This window comes from Anopheles arabiensis, chromosome 2 (assembly GCF_016920715.1).
Source record: "Anopheles arabiensis isolate DONGOLA chromosome 2, AaraD3, whole genome shotgun sequence".
NCBI classification, from domain to species: Eukaryota; Metazoa; Arthropoda; class Insecta; order Diptera; family Culicidae; genus Anopheles; species Anopheles arabiensis.
The window spans coordinates 31,293,821-31,311,233 of NC_053517.1; the positions used below are offsets into that span (position 1 = coordinate 31,293,821).

General features: G+C 43.8%; 2 protein-coding genes across 2 annotated transcripts in view; both read left to right on the forward strand.

Annotated features, from left to right (window-relative positions):
* Positions 1-10,497, forward strand: part of LOC120902748 (headcase protein-like) — a 106,570-nt gene extending 96,073 nt beyond the window's left edge. The window contains exons 3-6 of the mRNA XM_040311744.1: positions 8,606-8,794; positions 9,486-9,574; positions 10,079-10,178; positions 10,296-10,497. Of these exons, the coding sequence (XP_040167678.1) occupies positions 8,606-8,794; positions 9,486-9,574; positions 10,079-10,178; positions 10,296-10,469 (552 nt within the window). The 3' untranslated portion in view covers positions 10,470-10,497. The remainder of the gene's footprint in view (positions 1-8,605; positions 8,795-9,485; positions 9,575-10,078; positions 10,179-10,295) is intronic.
* A 134-nt stretch (positions 10,498-10,631) lies between these two features.
* Positions 10,632-11,894, forward strand: LOC120897924 (mucin-5AC-like). Its single transcript, XM_040303139.1, has one exon. The coding sequence runs from the start codon at positions 10,632-10,634 to the stop codon at positions 11,892-11,894; it is 1,263 nt and encodes a 420-aa protein (XP_040159073.1).
* Positions 11,895-17,413: the final 5,519 nt, after the last annotated feature.

A 17,413-nucleotide genomic window follows, 5' to 3' on the forward strand; every position in this document is an offset into this window, starting at 1 on the left:
GTGACGGTGCCATCAAATTAAATGCACATTAAAATGAAACCATTTACATTCGCCTGCTGCGCTGCGCAGTGCTTTGTTTTGCTTCCCGTGTAGCTCCAGTGTTCGTGTTGATAGTGGGCAAAAGCACAGATTATCCACATGAAAAGCGAGATACGAAGAATCATTTTACTTTATAGTGATTTTTAGTTGTGGTTCAACATAGAAAAGGGGAGAAAAAAGCTGGCGAGTCGATTACCATTTAACGTATCATAATTTTGTCCGGAACGAATCATATTATGTTGTGTTTTACACATCCACATAATACCACAAAGTTACAAAACCTCATTACATGCACTTCACCGCTTATGCGTTCATGGTTGATTATGCTGCTCTCTACCCTGTTGCAACAGAACAACGCCCTTCGTTACCGAAGTATCTGTTGTAGTGCTGCAGCAAAGGCAGAGTAATACAAACAGAAAAAAAGACGCAAAGCCACTTTTCAAACTGTCCCTGTACACTGTCACCTCCTTGGGTCCTCCCCTGCGGACGCTTCTTCCACCAACAAACCGTACCGAAGCCAGGGGTTACTCCTTTCTGTCAAGATCATATTTTTCCCCTCCTACTCACAAGCGCTATGTATGCGGTGTGTCGTCGCGCAGTTTTTGAAACCGGCTCGTTGAAACCGAAAAGAACACGATCATCGTGTGTCATACGTCTTTAGCGCGCCCGGTTTCGTCAGCGGGCGGCGAAGCGTTGGGGACTCGAAAGTTGATATTTCTGGTTTGTCAGCGACGACGTGGTTTATAGTGAGGCTTTGTTGGCAGTCGCTGCGTCGACCCGGCACCAAAGACAAAGTTTAATATATTTATGAAGTTATGCTTTTCTCATCCTTTGCAGCGATTCTTTTCGGTGGTCGGCATTTTTTTTTCTGCGAGACAGACCCACGAAAACTACACCCCACACACACAGCCCAACCCGGCCGATTGTCACACTGACGTTGCACCTCGCTGTCCTTTTACGACGACCTCATAGCCCAGCAAACAGAGGGTCGTCTGTTTGTGTCGCATTTTGTGTGCGATGGTTTATGTTTTAAAAATTTTGCTCACGCGCTTTCACGCAAACTTGGGCAGAGGAGGAGGATGCAAAAGGAGGAATACGACAGGCACAGGACCAAGTTCTCGTTTTTTTGTGTGGTTTTGTTATAACTCGTTTACATTTTTTTCTGTTACTATCTTCTGGGTGGTGGCGGCGGCTTACAGTTGATGTGAAGACTTCGCATGTCGTCGCCTCTCCGCACACCCGGGTGGATGGACGAACGGTTGGTTTCATGAGAAACTTGTTTCAAGTGGATTTGCGTGAATGATTTGTGCTCTGCTGTTGTCTGCGTGCGCTGTGTACTACAGGTTTTAACTGTTTTATCCTTAAACGATCACGCAACGTTTGAAAACCCATATACTTAACTCCCTCGTTTCGATGCGTTTACTGTCTGCACAAACTTGAAGCTCTGAATATCAACAATAGCTTGGAAAGATCTGTTTGTCACCAAATTCAACAAGCGAAATCAAGTAACGTGTGCTTTTCAACTCAAAAAGAGGCACTTTTTGAACACGCAGACATGTTTCTGGCAGTGATGGGTTTTTTTTTTGTGTTGTTACCTCGTTGTTTATTGAAGAATGTGTGATGTTTGCAAATGCATCATGTTTTTGAAACTCGTTCGCTCGTCGAATTGTCATGACTCACGTCGTTGACACAGGAAACTGCAGTAGTAGCAGTAGCAGCAAATGCCAACTCTCCTGCACTTCAATACACATCTGTCTGTCAGACGCTTCTTGTCTGTCGTGAAGAGTCATTGTGTGTCTCGACGCCCAATGCGCGTGTTCAGTAGCTTCCTGAAAGAGCACCAGGATAAAAACTAACACAAGCCTGCTTGAGCACAGCACAACATCGGTATATAGGAAATGGTTAGTAATCTTATTTCAATCAAGCTGAAGAGGCGATACTCTCTTCGTTTCGTGACGTGCAGTCGCTTTCGATTTGTGTGCATCTTTCGTTATCAAATCTAGCTATACCGGTAACAGGCGCGGAGTCCGTTGGAAGTTATTTTCAACTATGAAACTTTTTCCTACAAAGGCAGTTTCTGAACTCCGGATCAACTGAAGAACACACAACAAGCGGGGGAAATCGGAGCGAGTAAATGCTTAGGAAAGATCGCTTGGATGGCAGAACAGTGCAGTGTATTTTGTTGTAGTGCCAGCATCGAATGAACGGTTAAGGATGTTTATTCCGATAGCTGCCATTCAAAGCTATCGTCCGTTAACATCGTCAGACGATAATCTGGACGGGCGTCGCTCAAACAATAACACTTTACTCTTGATTGCATTTTAAGCTTAGTCAATGACTTATACCGTTTCCTGTTGTTGTGGAAACGAGTGCAGCAGTAGTGTTGGCGAACTCTCGTTTTGCTGTATCTAGAATTGGGAGAAGAAAGTAGTTCCAATGGTGTCGACGAACTAAATTGTTTACTTCCGGGAAGTCGTCTCTTCCTGGTTTGTTTCTTTGTGTGCATTAAAATTGATTTTATTAATCAACTACTTTCTCAAGCGTGGCTATCTTATAGAATGTGTAGTCGGGCATATGTGTGTGTATGGCTTTCTCTATTCCTAGAAGAGTTCCGCTTCATTCTGAACCATCCACAGGGACACTCTCCTTGCTCCAAGGCACAGAAAATCTGATGCCACTGTGTGGCGTCGTAACATCCCATCGAAGGCAACACGTTACACTTTCCCTCTGACTGGTTTTATCGTGTGAAAATGGTTCGCCTCCTGCTCCAGTTTGCTCCGACACTCTCACGCCACAAATCCCAAGCTGGTTTTACAGTCAGCTTCTTCCCGTTTCGCAGCACGTCTTGGCGTCTGTTGCGACTGATGTCCGGGGAGGGGAAACACTCCTTTCACTCAGCTTTATTCTAATCGAAATCAACGAGGAGTGAAAATGATGAGATTGAACGAGAAATGGTCGATCATAGGATCATCGTGAGGTATAGAGAAATCTCGGGAGTTTCTTTACTGCATAAGAATCGTTTTGTGTGCAGAGAAAACAAAAAAAGAAGACGTTGCTCCAATGTGAAGAAGCTGCAGAATGAAAGCAGCTTGCTTGGAAAAGCGTAACGGGGCGTGTTACCATTGACGAACGACAAACGAACCTAGTAGTTCGTTCTAACTGTGTGTCCCGGGGCACATCCTTCTGCAACAAGTCCTAGTCCGCATAGATTCGTTGCGTCTGCTGTGTTCTTCGTCGCCCCCCTCTCTGTGAGATAAAACTTTCCGCAGCAGCCACAAGTGTAATGCATGCGCTCTGCGCGCGGAATCGCTATTTTACACTATGGTTAGTTTTCGGTTACGTTCTTCTGCGGCTTCCTGTGCACTTCTCAACACCCGCTGTCTTGTCTAGTTCCCTTTGGTGCGCCGCACCATAACGGGGAGTGAAAGATGGCACTAAAACTCACGATGATGACTATCATTTTCGTGTTAGTTTGCTGTTGCAGCTTCTTTTTTGCTCTCGCTCTCTGCTATTCTCGTCTTGGCGGCGTGCTCTGTACTCTCGGTGCCAATCATACGGGGTTTGGCTCCACGTGTCGTCACAATGGTTGGCCCACAGAAGTTGGAGCTCACATTTCATAAAAGAAAATCGGCTCTCGAAAGCTGCCATTGTGACAATATGGTGCTTTGGTGTGTAAGTGTGTGTGTGTGCACCTCACGCAACATGGTTGGGCGAGTGTTAACTCTGAAGAACCTTCATAGTAACTTGATGGTAAGGGTAGAGACGGGTATTCTTGTTGGAGAGTGAAAAATGTGTCTCCTACAGTGTGTCTGTGTGCCTTCGGTAGCAGCGAGTCTCTCGTGGTGTGTGCTGCCTTCTAAGAGATGTGTTAGCTAGTAGAGTTTGAAGATTTCGGGAACATCTTGTCTATCCCCCGTGCAAGTGCAGTGGTAAGTTCTTCACACGTTCTGGAAGCAACAGGATTCCTTTTTTCCAAAACGACATTGATGATGATTTTTATGACGCATAACATATTCATTTTCATGCTTTTCTCTCTCTCAACTGTGCTCCTTCAACCAAGTTACGCGTGGTGGAATCGTAGTTGATGAATTGTTCAGTCTTTCTTCCGTTGGGAATATTCTGATGAAAAAATCGGACACTTTCTGTGCTGATCCCTAGGTCTGGCTGGCTCACTGGGGTTTAATTGGTTGAAATACCTTGATTCCGTTCTATATTGAATCGTATGGGTGGGAAGCTTTAAAGCCCAACATCAAAGTTTTCATTTGCTATTCCACCCTTATTGAAAAGCAGAAAATAAGCGCCAGCATTCGAATAGGGAATGGTACGATACTTAATTTCCCATTTTCGTCGAACACATTGCTGTCGGTGGCTAAACTGTGTGTTGGGGAAGGATGGTTGTGATGCTTGGTTTGTTTAGCGGCAAAGTAGCTCCTTTCGATTGTGGAAGCTTGGTTTATACTAACAGAAAGAAGCTAAAACCTGCAAACGGGGTAAACGATTTTATCGGTTTCGTTGCCCCCCGAAAAATCCGATAACCGCACCAGAAATACTACAGCAGTCACCACCACCACACACAGTAAAGCCCGGGGCTTGGTTTGGTTGGGTTTTGGTGCATTTCCCTCTGCCATTTCATGGTTCGTTTCAGACGGAAGACAACGACCAAGCGGGTCTCGTATTCTCAATGCTTAGGCGAACACAAAAACCGATGGTATGAGTTTACTACCAGCCCCGTGAAGAGAATGAAGAAATGGTGTGGAAGTTGGGAAAAGTGAGCGGTCGTTTTAAAAGACCTCGTTAAAAATGCATAGCATGAGTTTAAAATATTTAAATAGCTGCTACAGCATTTACACCTTCTGCCGATTGCTTTCGGGTTTCCATTTCAGGTCACACTCCGACCCCTCCTCCCACCCCCACTCCGCTTGCAAAATGCATGCACCTAAAATGCCAGGTGGAATGAGATTTTCTTTACGATTTTCTCCCATTTCTTCGGACTCTGTCGCAAAGGAAGAAGAAAAGAAAAATAATAATGTCTGGTTTGCATCGCAAAAAGGAAAAACACCGTACAGCCAACATCCTTCTCCATCCTTCGGTAAAGATGGTTTGGCGGAGTTGAAAGCGGTACGACGCTTCTCCGTTGTTGACATGAGTTGCAGCAGCCGAAAGCTAGGTAGCTGGTTGGTTGGTTGGCGTGGGGGGATGGCGTGATGGTGCCTGAGTGGCAAAAGCAAAAGATCAGGTGCTTAATGCGCTCGACGAGAATTTAAAATAATATTTATCCATTCCTTTCCGCTTGTTTTCTTCGCTGGAGGAGGAGCAGCACAGAGTATCCATACCGCCAAGTCCTTTCTTTGCTTGATTTCCATTTCCGTTTGTGCCGGGGTGGTTTTGGCGAACTGCACAAGAATACTGTTCTGCAGCTTCGTGGTGCGCCATTCCTTTCTTTGTTGGCGGGAAAATGAAGGTGTGTGCTGTACGAGCAAACAACTTCTCAAGTAGGGTTCACAAAACCTGTGTGTTGTGTACCTACTGCGGACGGACGAAAGCGCTTTCGGTTTTTGAGGAAGAAGGAATGCATAAAAAGAGGAAACATCATTGCTGCAAAGATTCAGGGAAAGCTTTGCTGCCATTTTGCTCTGGGAATCAGCGAATGGTGGTGTTGTGGTGGTTGGTTGTACACTCATTTACCTGCAGGGCGTGCTGGTAGTGAAATGAACAAAATAAGATGCGCCCCAAGCACCATTTATTTACGGGCCAACCCACCCCCCTCCGCTCGAATGTCCTTTTTATCCTACCGTAACGGTGCAACCGTAATCAGATTTCGAAATCGTTTAATTTTGAGCTTAGCGAAAAATTAACCCACCGTTTTGCTGTGCTGGTTGTGCCGTTCACCTCGTTTGGCTATTCGCTTTGTGCGAGCTTAAGTGTACACACTTGTAGTTTGTCTTTTATTTTGCTTTCGGTTTTATCGAACTGCTACTACTACTACGATGTCTGTAATGATTTTCTTGTGTTGCGCTTTGTGACGATTATACTTCAGGGGCACGCACTGTTGCTTGTCGCTGGTAAGGCTTCGGTGGGATTAAACAGCAATGTCCTCAATAGAATTAGACAAAAATGGATTTTCTTTGCTGCTCAATGTATTCATTTCAAATTCGATGCTTCAGAATATATTGTCTTTACACATTGCATAAATATTATCTTTTGCAGTTGATTCTGCAGAAATAGATTGAAATTGCATCCTTTGTTTGCTTTTATTTATACACGTAAGCATTTTCCCTGGCGCATCTTCACACGAAAGCTGCCTGATGGAGGAAAAAGGATGCTATCGTGTGTTTGTTGTGTTGTGCCAATGGTATTACTTCAGAGTTCCATTCCCTCCTTCAAGCTGCACACTCAACGAATTGCGTCCATTATTTTGGCTGAGTCATTTTCCGGATCGGTTTTTGAGAGCGGCGAATGGATTGCAATAGAAGCAGCATAAACTAACTTATAAAGAAAATGAAAGCGAACGATGCTCTTCGTTTCGAGTGTGTGTACGTACCGATCGACCTGCGAACAGTAACGGAAGTCAGTATGTTGTGCTCTCTGCGTCTGGTGTACATCTGTCGTTTGGCTCTTCTTCCTTAAAAAACCTTTGTGCAGTTGTGCTATGCTTTGCCGTTGCTCTTCCGATAGAGTTTTATTTTTGTCTGTTGCATTTTTGTGAAGCATAAAGGTATTTGTGTTGCTGTATGTGCGCGCGTGTGGGATGCGACTTGTGATCGAAAGGGATGAAGCGTTCCAGACACATAAAAAAGAGGCACTGGTGGTGTGCATTCCGCTGAAGGTGACAGTTTTCCAGATCCAATTTGCTATTGGGTAGTTTCCTGCTCGCTTTGCACGGTTAGTGCCATCGATGTTTTGTCCCAAGCCAGAGCGTGCTGAAGGAAGTGTAATAGCATAAAGAACATCAAACATTTTTATTGATAGAACATTAAAGCAGAATTTAATCGTCTTCCTATGTTTAAATAGTGGTTACATCTCGCTTTTGATGTTGCGACATCTCCTCCGAGTTAAAGTCACAAACAAGAAATAGTTCGTTATGCGTAACATAAACGTCTGTATTTGGTTGTCGTTTTTCAGGACATTCGACGTAATTAATATTCCATACATTCTTTGTCATAAGCCATAGAGAGTCCTACGGAGAAATATTCTGATATTTATGATTTTAATAATAACCACATTCGTGATCGAAGTATCGCAAACGAACCTTCGCTAAAAGTAACAAAGAAAGGGCAGCAAGATGGCGTTGCCGCCATGTCTTACACAAGGTATCTCTTAACCTTAATGACGGTATGGCGTGACAATGCAGCTGCGAGACGAAAAGCTCCACATTCGGACAGTCAAGCTGATTTGAAGTCATAGAAAGTTTGCTCGATTCGAATTCGCGTCTTTTTCCTTTCTGGGTTAACTTTCCGCGCATTGCGAAAGTCCCTAAACGCTCGTCCCTTCCATCGAGCCTAGCGTTTGTTCTGAAGCAGTTTATTTGAATCTGACTGTCTCGACTTTTAGCGCCTAGTGGCGCGCCTTTGTTCTATGCAGCCGGGGCAGCCTCGTCATTCCAGAAGGCAGAATTTCATGTTCCGTTCATCAACCAAGACATCTTGAACGCTACGAGAGGCACCTGTCGGTGTGCCAATGAACCGTTCCGAACGTTTAATGCCCGGTGCCATTGCTCGAAAAGCAGCTTAACGCTTCTGTACGGAAACGCATTTTAATGAGATATTTCAATTTCCTTTCGAATAGTGTTCCCTTCAATGCAGCAAGCTTCCTTGCCGGAAGGACTCGACCGCCGGCGTCAACACAAGCAACGGACACAAGGAAAGAAAACTGTTGGGGAGGAGGAGGAGAGCATTAAAAGTCATGGAAAATACTTGAAAGTGTTTTTCCTTCTTTTATGAAATGTTGTGGGAGCAGTCGTTTATCTTTTTTCTTGTCGCCGGTCCATATCCGGTCGTTGAAATGCAGAAAGGAGTTCAATGTGGAACGGAACGGCGCTTGAGGGGGAGAAAGAGAGAAAAGGTTTTAATGAAAATTGACTGCTCCGAGTTTGTTTCGAGTGATAACGTGCAGTTAACGGTAGAAAAACTTTGTCTAGTTGCCATTTCTTCTGGTCTAGTCGTGTTTGTTTTGCAAGCGGAAACAGATTTTCCATCGGCCAAATCGTTCCTTGCCCTTTGCCTCGCACTTGACAGGCCAGACAGACCCATTGCTTGGTTCCAGCAAAAATGCATCCAGAAATGATAAATTCGTGGGATGGTTTTGCCATTCTGCTGTGTTGACATTTCCCTTGCTGGAGAAGAACGGTAACAACACGTGATACGATAGGATGATGTCGTAACGTTTTGTAGACTTTGTCTTAAATATAGTTTTTTTTTAATAATAATTCCGTTATTGGTTTTCATGTCACAACAACTCGCAACTAAAAGATAGCTACGTGTTCTTAAACCACATAACCAATGCTTTGTAAGCGATTATATCTTATTAATGTTTGCTTTACATTTTATTCTCTTTATCTCTACTCCAGATTGAAGATGAAGGCAATCACGGAAACGATGAAACGCGTCTGTTCATTCTGTCGTCGCTAGCTGCCCAGCACAAGAGTCGCGTCGCCTGTGTACTTTGCGAGGAACCGATGCTAGTCTTTGACCGCTACCCTCTGGTCGATGGAACGTTCTTCCTCAGCCCGAAACAGCACAATAAAGGATGCATTGAGGTAAGTGCCCCATTTTAACTACTCCTACATCAATCCAGATTGGCTGGCGTCGTCTTAAGAATGAGCTAACATTCTTTCTACCTGCAAAAGTAACACGATGACTTACGAGGAGGAGGCAGACGATTGACTTCTAATAGTCCTAGACGAAAATGTCATTGTCACCGGTGACCCAAATTTGACAATCCTCCATTGAAACGTACATAACGCCATCAAATAATGACCAAATAGAGCTATATCGCGTCGTTGCCATCGTAGTTTGAGAAAATTGTAAGGTATAAGGTGAGCCATGAGCTGATTATGATGGCAGTATATGATTTACTAATGCTTCCGCCCCGTCTCCCCGGGGGCGGAAGATAGGTGTAGCTGAAACATGAACAAAGAAGGAGACAAAGACCAGACGATTGAACGGCGACTGCTGGTGGGTGGGGTTGGGCAGTAGTATGTATGTTGCCATACGATGAATTAATAAACGATTAAGTACGTAACGGTCCATCCCACCCGCCGCCAGCAAGGCCACCTGCCGGCAAGGAAGTGTTGCCCCTGAAAGTTATGCAAATGCTTTACGCCAAACGGTACGACCACGCTCGTACCACACTCTGAACCTTCTCTTTATTAGATCGCTTTACATAACACACCAGCAGCGTGAGGACATGTTTTGACTGTATTGGTTTTCTTTCTTGTCTGCACACAGGTGAAGTACGAGAATCGTGTTCAATATCTGACATCCGTCTGCATGGCGTGCCTGGAAGGCGTCGAGCCAAACCGTATCGTACGGTGCAGGTAAATATAAAACTTTTCCGTTTTAGCGTCGTTCACTGGATGGCTCGAGGGCTCTGATGAGATGTGAATTAATCGAGAAGATGACGCGCTGGCTGTGAGCAGTAGGGGGGGATAGGGTGGATAAAATAAACGAAAAACGATCAAATTGCATCATGCCAACGAACGAACGTCGCACTCGGCAGGCGATGGATTATCAGCGAATTAATTTCATGGAAATTCTTGTTCTGAACGGTCAATTAACCCGAATATTCATGAGCCATATTGCCGTTAGTCTCCGCTTTTTCTCTTTAGCAGCGTTGTTAACTCGTTGCTCGGTTGTTTCGCCGATGCTGGATGATTGATGGCTTTTCCAATTGGTAGTTTCGTTCGCTGTGAGCCGCGCAGGTGGCAAATAAAATGGCGAAACTAATTTTTAATTACACATCTCGTCAGTGTTCTCCTCGTGCGCACTCTGTCCATTGGAATTATATTTAATTTGATTTTCTCCGCTATTTTTAAAAACAGATTTTGCGTAAACAAATGGGACGGTTCGTCGCTTGTTTTGGGCACCATGTATTCCTACGATATCTTTGCCGCGATGCCATGCTGCACGGAACGATTGAAGGTAGGTGAAGCGTGTACTGCCAGTCAAAATTGACATGACGATTAACAACTTGCATTTGCGTGTGTCTTTCTCTCTCTCTCTCTCTCTCTCTCTCTCTCTCTCTCTCTTTCCCAACAGTGCAACAACTGCTTCAAACTGATGCTGTCGCCGCACCAGCGGCTGAACTTCTACAGCGACTACAGCCACAGTGTGTCGTGTCCGTACTGTTCGGCGCAGGACAACCACTTCGTGAAGCCGCTGTCCTACTGCTACACCAAGCAGCCCATGCAGTACTTCCAGCAGTGGCCATAACATGAGGCCACGTTGGAATCGCCGAAGTCGAGTGTGAACAGTGGCTCGCTGGCGGACGGGACCGGGCGCCAGGAGCAACAGTCACCGTTCAACGGATCGTCCGCCTCGTGCTCCGCGTCGACGAGCGCCCTTGCTGACAAGGCATCCGCGGACTCTGCCGCGATGAGCTCGTTCATCCAGGAGCTGCGCCATCTCAGCAACAGCAGCACCATCAGCAACATCAGCTGCACGAGCAACGATTCGGGCGTTTCGACTTCTTACTGTGGCGATTCCAACGTCGGCAGTGGCCGGGCCGCTGCCACCAACCTCAGCAACAACAACAGCAACATACAGATACAGCCAAGCAGCGGTGCGATGAATTCGCACCAACCACAGCCAAACTGCAAACCGACAGGTACGTTACCGAAACTTGATTGCGCCAATAATTCGGCAATGTCCAGCATCATCTGGGGCAACAAATCACTGTGGGGTCCGGCACCGCCTCCCTCACCGTCGGTAGCAACGGTGCCATCTACGTTAGTGACACTGCCAGCAGTAGTAGCAGGAGCAGCAGCAGCATCTCTAAAACCGCCATCGGTTCTTTCTAGTGCAGTTACAACAAACCCTACCTCGAACGCGTTGTATGCTAGCTTAAGTAAAGAATTGTACACGCCCTGGACAACAACATCCACTGCCTATGTGACACCGTCAACGATGGTGCCGTCACAAATGCAGCCATCACTACTGCCACCCTCCATCACACCCGCGCAGAATAATGACCACGCACTCCTTCCCAAAACTACCTCCCCCTCATCCTCCTCCTCCATCTTTTCGACCGGCAATCTTAGTACGAATATTTGGGAAAGTAAGCTCGGGCTGGTCAGTGGCCCTCAGCAAAGTCTGGAGCCATTAGAGTCTATCTGGTCGGCACCGGAACCTTCGTCAGCGGCGGCAGCAGCCGCCAGCATGATCGGTGGCTTGACAGGCTGCGAGCAGCAGCAGCAGCGGGTTGGTGATGCCGTAGCAAATGCTTGGCGATCCGATGTTCCGTCCGCTGCCCGAGATCCGTATGCGATTGGATCTCAATTCTTGCGAGCAGACGAATCGAAGGGCGCTGGTGGTGCTGGTAGACTGCCCGGTGGTACGGGTGAGGCGATCGACACTACACCAAAGCTTAGTTCTCTCTGGACACCGGGACCATGGTCGAACGCTGTCGATAGTGCAGCGAACAGTGGTAGCAATATAAGTGTCCTACGATCGCTACGTATGGGCGGGTCCGCTTGCTCCACCACCAACGTCCCGAGCAGCAGCAACGAGGCCGGCAACACCGTCGCCAAGGGTTTGGAATCGAACGAGCGACCGGGAGAAAACACTGAAGTGTCCACCAAATCTTTCCTGCCCGCGGGTTCGGAAGATGTCATGAACTATCTCAGTATATTTAATTAGACAATTTGTTTTTTGTTTCTTTTGACTGGTCTCCTTTTTATTGTTTGCTGTCTGTCCAGTTTTGCTTGAATTTTTTGCGAATGCGAAGGTGAAATTCATTCATAGAGCAATTTTTGTTATTTAGTTCTATTTTATGGTTTTTGTTTCAAAGTATCTTCTTTCCATTCTTCAATATAGTAAAGAATCGCCTAGAATTGTTCGTTAGATTGTTTAATTTTTTGTTTGTTTATTTTTTTAATTATTTTTTCGATAGTTCTTTTTGGAGACGTGTAATTCTGTTGTTGAAAAAAAAACTATTTACACTTTTTTTGTTTACTTAGTACAACTTATCTCAAACGAAAGCCGTCGTTCACCATGTTTATATACCATATATTACATAGTTATCCTATTATAGTAGATGGTTAAGAGAGAAAAGCAAACGAAAAGTTAAAGTAATATTGTTTCCCACAATATCGTTTCTTCCTTTAGTTTGTAAGCATTTATCATCTCAACAACTATCTCGCAAATTGATCGTTTTTAGTCGTAAGATGTATAAGGTGTAAATCATCATTGTAACTCCTCCGGTTTTGGATAAGTAAACCGAACAAACAGTGGCTAACAGTTAGGTTCCGTAAAAAAAAAACGCATAAGCAAATCTAAATGTTTATGTGTCTTGTAACAGTACTTTTAAGCGACATCTACCACCGCTGCACACACACAATATACATTTAGCGTAAGCAAACAGAAAAAAGGTTTTAGGATTAAAATTGTATTGCTTGTTCTCGCTCGCAACATGTTAGCAATACAATACAATCGTGAAAAATAAGGGAAAACCAAAACAACGTTTTTTATTGTTTTTAGTTTTATGTACTTCGTAACCTCAGGGACTATATATCTCGTCCGGCAGGCTTATCGGCTACGGTGTTGCGGTGGTGCGAGGGAAAACGGCAAGCTTTCTTAGTAAGCCACGCACCACACAAGCGCACCTACCAAAAGTGTGTCGGACTTTTTTCTGTTGGTCTACACGACGAGGTTAGGAATTGCGTTTCGACAAATGCACACAATCATTGAAGGGTGGAAACTCATTGCGGCGAAGAAAGACGGTGAGAGAAGAGCTACGTGTAATTACTAATAATACCATATACCGTCAAACTGTGTGAATGTGTATAGCGTACCTCGGGAGCGGTTGTTTCTCCTCTCAAGGCGCTTGTACATATTGTACCCCCGCCCCGGCGCCGCCAGGAAGAACACTGCATGCCGTAGTGTTTGTTAAAGAGGGAAACAAATGGACGATGAAAAGCAATGAACGGTTTAGCAATAAGTTTAAAAACGAAACTAAAATGTCAGGTTAACATTACGCTTCAGCACAACACACCAAAACCACTCCTTGTCTTGAGTGCGTAGTAACGTGTCCTCCGTGTGCTGAAGCGAAATGCTTTAGCGTGTAAGGCGTAGCAGATAAGGTAACGTTTAGGAGTAGTATTCTCACCCTTAAAGAGAGTGTACCGTAGTGGTGAACCAGGCGTAATATAACATTCTTATGAATTGGAGTACATTTTTACTTGTAAATAGCGTACGAATTCAGTGCACGATTAGAAAGCAATATGTATGAAAGCGCTCGGAAAGTTTCCTCGCAAGAGAAATTTCCCTTGTTTGTGTGATTCGCGAGCCACGAGAGAGCTACTGCTGAGAGGTGTAGCTCCCCGAACGGCTAGGGTGTGAATGGAGTCGCCAGTAGTTGTGGCAATTTAATATGTGTGTGAGAATGTTTGTGTGGGTTTTGCATTTTGCATTGCTTACTTACCGTTTTGTGTTGTACGTGGAACCATTTTCATCTCTTCCTTTGATAGTAAGACACATCGGCTATGTGTAATTGTGTATGTGTGCGAGAGATCGAACTGAAACGCCATAGAATTAAAAACAAAAATCAAAGCGAAAATTTGGGGATGGGTTTGGACGAACTTACGGCATCAAATGACAAAAAATAAGCATCTTGTGATCAAGGGAAAATAATCAGAGGTCAGGGACGGTGTGTGGTGTGGTGTGAGCACACTACACTGATGTACATTTTTGATAGTAAGGAAAACCGATATGACGATGGTGGATTCAGACAATCTCGCCCGGAATCTCGGGCCGGTGTGTCCCACCAGTGATCGAATGCTATGACCTTTTAGCGGTGATTACGTTTGGACGATGTTCCTTTTTCGATGCATTTTAGAGGCGAGTTTTTAAAACTTGGTATTTTTTTGTGTTGTTCTTTTTTGACGGCAAACCAGACGTGTGTAGATGGGTTGGGGATGAGTGGGAATAGTTGGAGATGAATGGGCGAAGCTGGTTTACTTGCGTTTTTGAGATATTTTGGGATGGGAATATATACAAGAAAAATAACATACATTGTGGTACTGTGTGTCGTCAATAATGATTGTTAGAAGGCGGATGCGGAATAAAAAATTGGATTAGATCGTAAAATCAAAATTAGGCTCTATGTGTGGCCAACTCGGAAAATGCTCGGAAAAAATGCCAAAAATAAAAGGAATATAAAACTCCCAATGAAATTCGCAGCGAATCGAAAGGACTGATTGATCCCCGTGTAATAATATCCCGTTTACAATCTCTCTCTCTCTATCTTCAAAATAGATTGGCTTGTAGTTGCTCTATCATTATCAGCCAAACAGGCAGTTAACATTACATTGAGATCTATTTGGCAACAATCATACACAACATTGTTTTGTACAACTTTCGAAAAGAAATTGGAATTTATAGTGATAAAGCGATCAGTTTTAGACTCGTAATTTACCTAAGCATAAAAGTACTATCACCTTCACACCTCACTTACTTACATCATGCTACAACAAATATAAATTTCAGATGCGTTACGCTGTCATTGTATGACACTTTCTGTTTGTTTTGAATGTACGATAGTGTGAAACCCCACGCTTTAGATTAGACGATCTAACTTTAAATTTCTCGAACGAATAAAAAATGCCGACTGGAAACACGAAAACTGTCATCAGTCCCTTAACATTTTTCCGAGCACTAATTGGATGTTTCAAAATTCAGTTTCAACAGTCCCCCCTTCCACGAAGCGAAAACAAAATTTGGATGTTACATAGTACCAAAGTGTAAAGGTATGGGTGAATGCATAAGTCCAACAAACAGCGATAATGAAGGTTCATGCGATCAGTATTTATTTATTTTTTTGCTGGGCTTTTGTTTAACGGCAATAACACAATAACGGAGAGTTAAGTTCTTCCAAATAGTTTCCTGTTTTGGTTCTGTTTCAAATTTGCCTGTAAATAACGTTTAGAATTGCTGAGGCGAATTGATTCTAAGCAGACACACAAGTCTTGGTTGTTTAACAAGGACCTAGAATGTAAGTGGAATAGAATAGGCGATTTAAGCGCAAGTTTCACCCAAGTGAAGCTTTTCTGCCAAACGCGCGCGCACTATCTATTGATTCGGTCGAAAGCGATTTGTTGGAACATATCCTTGTTAAGTACGTTAAAAGCATAGTTTCTTAATGCAAGAAAAAAAATTAAAACAAAAGTACCAGGATTAACTAAAGTAAGAGAAATAATTCCTTTTTGCATCGTGTCTAATTAAACTTAAATGAAATCACAGGAACAAAACACACAGCCCCAACAACCATTCATCTTACTTACCACCGCTCGTCCGACGGAACGGTGTTGTGGTATATGTAGTTAAATTAGCTCTAAATCATGCTCTCTCGTCGTGCAGCGGCAAATTGTGTTCGGGGAGGCGCTATGAAGAGGTAGTGTCAGCCGTTCACTCATTGTCACCGTAAGAATCACACCCTATATGTGCCGCGTATTCAGTGGGTCGGGCTGCACGCAGCTAGAATGCATAAATTAATATCAAATGTGTTAATTTTATGTTTTAAAATGTTTTAAATAATGAATATAAACAAAAAACAAAGCGAATTTCCCTCGCTTTACACGCGCAAATCGCACGAAATTCGTGTGTAAAATGTGGTGAACATATTACTACGAGAGGGATCGCTTTTCTTACTACAACTCAGATCATCTGATGGCAACACGTACAAATACGGCTGCTCGACCGACCCACTGAAGGCGAATGGGCACAATAGGGGGTGTAATTGCTTCTAGTAAGCAGCAGATACAATTAAGATACGTTATCTATAAAAAAAAAGATGGAATGATTACATACTTCATAACTGTTTGACTAGTTTGTCTCGAACCTTAAGTTTCGCTTTCTTGTCGTATCCTCGCAGTATTGATCGGAAGTGCATATAATCATTGGGCGGGCGTGTGTCTGAATAAAACGTTCGCACCAATACTCTGCATGTAGATGCTAGTTCCGGTAAATACAACATAAGCGCAGAGCATACTAATACACATTTAATACATTTACTAGAAAATCTATCTTAAAGTGTAGAAGCAAATCCCAGTTTACGGTGTGTGATGTTGCATACTGTCTTTTTACGAATGCTGTTTCTGTTATTTTTCATCTCATATTTTCAATCAATTAGTAAACCATAGATAGATATGCGACACGCCGGTGGCACGATCTGTGTGTGGGTCGTTTTAGTTTAATATAGTTTTCGTTACTACTTCAGTGTTTTGTTTAGTGCTAACCATATATTGGAAGACGAGATTTGATTGAGTCACAGTCATAGGTTTTGTAACTTTGTTTCCCCTTCCCCCCTACGCTGCATAACAATGGCAGTGGAAGCGCAGCGGAGGGACTATGAAAGGCTTAATCACGAATATTGGCACGCGGGCCGCGCGTGTCTCGTGTGTTGTTTGCGATGCGCGGTTTGTACATTTGACTCGCAAAGAAGCAATGTAGCATTTGGATATACTTCCATCATGCTTCGAATCGAATGATCATACACTAGTCAAACATTCAACCCCAGAATTGACTCGTTTTCTTTCTGAAGTGTACGCCGTTTAGAAAAATTTAAAGTAGTAGTTATATGTAACGTACGAAGCCCCAACTTACCAATAACCGCTGAATACCGTCAGAGAAGGGAAGAGTAAATCAACAAACAGAACATGGATAACACATTGAACCTCAAATTTTGTACAAACTAAAAGTGGGTGATTGTAGCAATACAGCCGAACTAAAACAAACGAAGCAAAAACAAAACAAGCACACAGAACCCTTTACTTCTGGTTCTAGCGCCGCATACATTGCAACATATGAAGCCGATTAAAACCTCTAGCCTGCTTGTAGGAAGTTTTGCTTGCATGAAGAAAACAACAACCAATTTACAAACAAAAACGAAACAAAACAAAATAAAAACAAACATGCCACCAATATACCTCAAGACGAAGCAAATCTACACGAGTAAATAGTTCGACGAAGTGCAGACCATAGGGAGTTGTTTGAAGGATAAAAGAACACTCCACGCAACAATCACTGATAAGAAAAAATGTTATACATTCTTTTGCAACTGAAATCATAATACACTCACTCCGAAAGCAAATGAACAGTGCGCGCGCCTCACACGCTCTCAACACTTGAACTCGAGTTGCGTGTGTCTCTGTGTGGTATTT

Coding starts and splice junctions, on each gene's coding strand:
- LOC120897924 (XM_040303139.1), top strand. CDS start 10,632: ATGAGCTCGTTCATCCAGGAGCTGCGCCATCTCAGCAACAGCAGCACC.